Below are 3,865 nucleotides of genomic sequence, written 5' to 3'. Positions count from 1 at the left end.
AGGTGACATCTGGTGGGGGAAACAAAGAACCACCTGTTCCACTCATTTAAACCATTATAGTGTGATAAGGGTGATGAATAGAGAGGAGGGCCTCTGAGGCTTAGAGCTGACAGATAAAATACAGCACATCCATTTAAAATCAAATGTCAGAAAACAATAAATAGCATAAGTATGTCCCAAATATTTCATGGGACATATGCATAAGAAAAAATTATTGTTTATCTGAAATCCAAATATTGCCTGAAACATGCAAAAAGATGATTTATTGTTTATCTGACATTTAGATTTAACTGGACCTCCAGCACTTAGATGACATGGAAGCCCATAGTGGGAGCAAATAGCCTAATCTGGAAAGGTTTCCCACAGCAAGTAGTGGTGGAGCTAGGATGGAGGAAGAAGGAAAGAAGTGAGGAGGGTCTGGGATGAGAATATTTTAAGTAAAGAAGCAGGTTGCCTGGGACTTATGGGGCCCACCTGATATAGAACACAGTCAAAGAGAAGAAATAGAGACGGTGATAGCTAATATGTACTTATTATGTGCCAGACACTGTATTATGCTCTTTATGTATATTAGACTCATTTAATTTTTGTTACAGCTCTGTAAGATAGTTTCTGCTATTGTACCATCTTCAAAGATGAGAAAACTGAGGTATAGAGAGGTAAACTAACTTGCTCAGGGTCACAACAGCTAGTGAACAACAGAACTAGGATTGTGATTTAGACAGTTTGCCTTCTTGCTCTATAAACATTATGTTGTATGGGTTTCACAGCAAGATCTTGCAGTGCCTTGTAGGCCATGTTAAATGATTAGCCTTTCCCTGAAGTCATTGAAGAAGCCTGACCAAGAGAGAAGTGATTAAACAAAAGTTAAACATAGTGGCCAGCAGTGGTTAAAGGTGCTGGACTCCCACACAGCCGACTGTGGTTTGAGTCCCAGACCTGGTGGCTTGCTTTATCACTTTCCCTCTTTGTCTCTCTCTCTGGTCAAATTAAAATAAATAAATAAAGTAAAATAAAAATAATTATTGAAAAAAATAAAATAAAGCTAATTTTAAATTTTTTAAATAATAAAGTTGAATAAAATATATATATATATTTTTTTTGGAGAGATTTTTTCACTATAGGGCGTGTGCGCTTGCCAGACTGACAGAGACATAGAGACAGAAAGCGAGAAATCACCCCCCAGGGGGGATGGCCACGCTGCAATCCCTTTTCCTCAATTCTCCTCTCGGGATCTTGGGCACGCACGCACACATGCCCTGCGTGAGTTTTAAGCCACCGGGTCTGGGAAGCGAACCATGGTCGACTACATGGGAGTCCAGCGACATAGCCATTACGCTAATTGCTGGTCCCATTACTTGGAAGTTCATCAACAATCTATTGATAGAAAATGCACAGAAAATCCCCCTAAGTAATAAAAATGGAGTTTCAAAAGATCCTCAGTAAGCAAAACAAGACCACTGAAAAATGTTTCAATACAATTCAGTATCTCGAAGTTATTGACCTTACCAGCTCAATTATGGGCACAAAAATGGTTCAAGGAAATCAAATCTTCGGTTATCCAACCCAAGGTTGACAGTAGCAGTAGTCACTCCTGCCTACCCTCCAGCCCTACTCTGTTACGCTTTCTGAAAGCTACTGAAATCGGTGGCATCTATTCATAGTGTATTTATTTGGGTCCTAATTTTGAGACTCAAATATTAAATACTGACTCCTTGGCTGTCTATTGGCATGGTGGTTAGGATGGATGGATCTCACAGTCAGCTGTGTGGTTTGAGTCCCAGACTCAGCAGCTTGAAAAACACACTGGCATGTGTACATGCATACCCAAATTCCTGAAAGGAAAAAAGATGGAAAAGGGATTGTGGCGTTACCATCCCCCATTAGGGGTGCTTTCTCATCCCCAGCCCCGTCTCTCCAGTGAGTCCACATGCTCTCTAGAAAATAGGAAAATAAAAATAAAAAGGAAACAGCTGATTTCTGAAGTTGTTTGTTTCCATGAAAATTAAGCTCATTTTCTCTTTTGGGTCAAAACAATCTAAATTCTTCAGATGTCAAAGACCTACAGAGGATGATACAGCTACCCAGGGAATCACAGCACTAGGTGACAGACACAGGCCTTGCTCTTGAGGTACATAATAATGTGCAAACCACGGATGATAACAAAGAGTTTATTGTAAATGTAGTGGCAAATACACAGAGAATAATCATTAAAAAGGAACTAGAAAATTACATGTTTAAAGAATGTGCTTTTTTTCCACCACCTTTGTTAATGGCTAGTACCAACATTTTAAGTAATGAAATACTTATTGAGATGGTCCATTGTCACATAATTTCACAACTGTATCTTCCTCTTAATGTTTAAAGCAGTTGACTATAAATTTCAGTTTCAATTCATATTCTCTGTTTTAATCAACTCAGTAATGATCTGTAGAATCTTGTCATCTGTGTGGAAGAAAACAAATATGAATAAATTCAACTTTGGCTGATTTTCTAGTGCACACACATTTAAACAAGAGTTATATCTCGTTAAAAGATTTTCATAAGAATATAAAATTAGGGGCTGGCAGGAGGCATGGTGGCTAAGGGTGTTGGACTCCTACATGGCCGAGTGTGGTTTGAGTCCTGGACCTGGTGGCTTACTTTCTCACTTTTCCTCTCTTTCTCTCTCTCTGTCCCACTCTAGTCAAATTAAAATAAAGTTAAATAAAATAATTCTTAAAAACAAAAAGAATATAAAATTAACACCAGCAATATTCACTAAAAACTAGAGATGCCTATAAAATATTTATTGGCCTACATGTATTAATTATAGTTACAATATACCTACTTTGACAAAAGGTTACTATTTTTTTTGGAGAGGTTTTTGCTATAGGGCATATGCGCTTGCCAGACAGAGAGAGAGACAGAAAGCGAGAAATCACCCCCCAGGGTGGATGGCCACGTCTCAATCCCTTCTCCTCCGTTCTCCTCTCAGGATCTTGGGCGCACACGCGCCCGGCGTGAGTTTTAAGTCACCGGGTCCGGGAGGCGAACTGAGGTCGACTACATGGCAGTCCAGCAACATAGCCATTACGCTAACTGCTGGTCCCAAAAGGTTACTATTTTGAAATAAAGTTAACATTTGTGTATGTACAGGCTAATACCCAAATAGATAATGTGATATAAACTGTTACTTCCTTATAAGAAATTATTTCTTTGAAAATTTCTCTAAGATAAGTTTCCCAACTCTCTGGACTGGCTGAAATGTACTGGTTATTCAGTGTTTTTCAGAGTGCAGCCGGATTTTCATCAAATGGTAAAGGAAGAAGAAAGTATTCATAGTTTCTCTATGTTGAGTCCAAAGGAAACAAAAAATTTTAACAGGGAAGTGCTTTTGGAGAGGTGTCAATGAAGAAGTGACAGACCTCTCTACATAAGACAGAAATCAAATACCAACTGATTTGACAAACGGAGCGAGAGAGGGTACGTTATTTGCTTAGGAGGTTTGTTAACAGCTGCTTCTACTCTGAACAGTTGCTCTGAAACTGTGACTCCCTAAGAACTTGCCACTGTCTTTAGGTGGTTGTAATTATCAGGGCTGCAAGACTGAAACTGTTTTACTATCAGACACTTCAGTAAGAGAATGCTCTGGGTTTCAAGGGTCTCAGTGAGAATTTTGATAACTGGCCTATGGCCTGACACACTCTTGGGAGCTACGGTGGTATTAATAAAAGAAAAGAAAAAAATATTTCATACATAAAATATTTTATATATAAAATATAAATATATTTTATAAGAGGTAGAGGAGAGAAAGGAAATGGGATCTCTTGATGGAAGTAGAAAAATGGCAGGGCTAGAAAAATCCATGAGGGTTAATTTAAAG

The 3,865-nt window shown here is 38.5% G+C and overlaps 1 protein-coding gene across 3 annotated transcripts in view; it reads right to left on the bottom strand.

Annotated features, from left to right (window-relative positions):
- Positions 1-2,155: 2,155 nt before the first annotated feature.
- Positions 2,156-3,865, bottom strand: part of DHX29 (DExH-box helicase 29) — an 87,614-nt gene continuing 85,904 nt past the window's right edge. For all 3 annotated transcript variants that reach the window (XM_006149001.3, XM_027772062.1, XM_027772063.1), the window contains one exon: positions 2,156-2,445. In XM_006149001.3, the coding sequence (XP_006149063.1) occupies positions 2,390-2,445 (56 nt within the window). In that variant the 3' untranslated portion in view covers positions 2,156-2,389. The remainder of the gene's footprint in view (positions 2,446-3,865) is intronic.

This window comes from Tupaia chinensis, unplaced genomic scaffold (assembly GCF_000334495.1).
Source record: "Tupaia chinensis unplaced genomic scaffold, TupChi_1.0 Scaffold000251_1, whole genome shotgun sequence".
Classification (NCBI taxonomy): domain Eukaryota; kingdom Metazoa; phylum Chordata; class Mammalia; order Scandentia; family Tupaiidae; genus Tupaia; species Tupaia belangeri.
The sequence above is the reverse complement of the archived record's forward strand: the minus strand, read 5'-3'. Positions and strand labels throughout refer to the sequence as shown.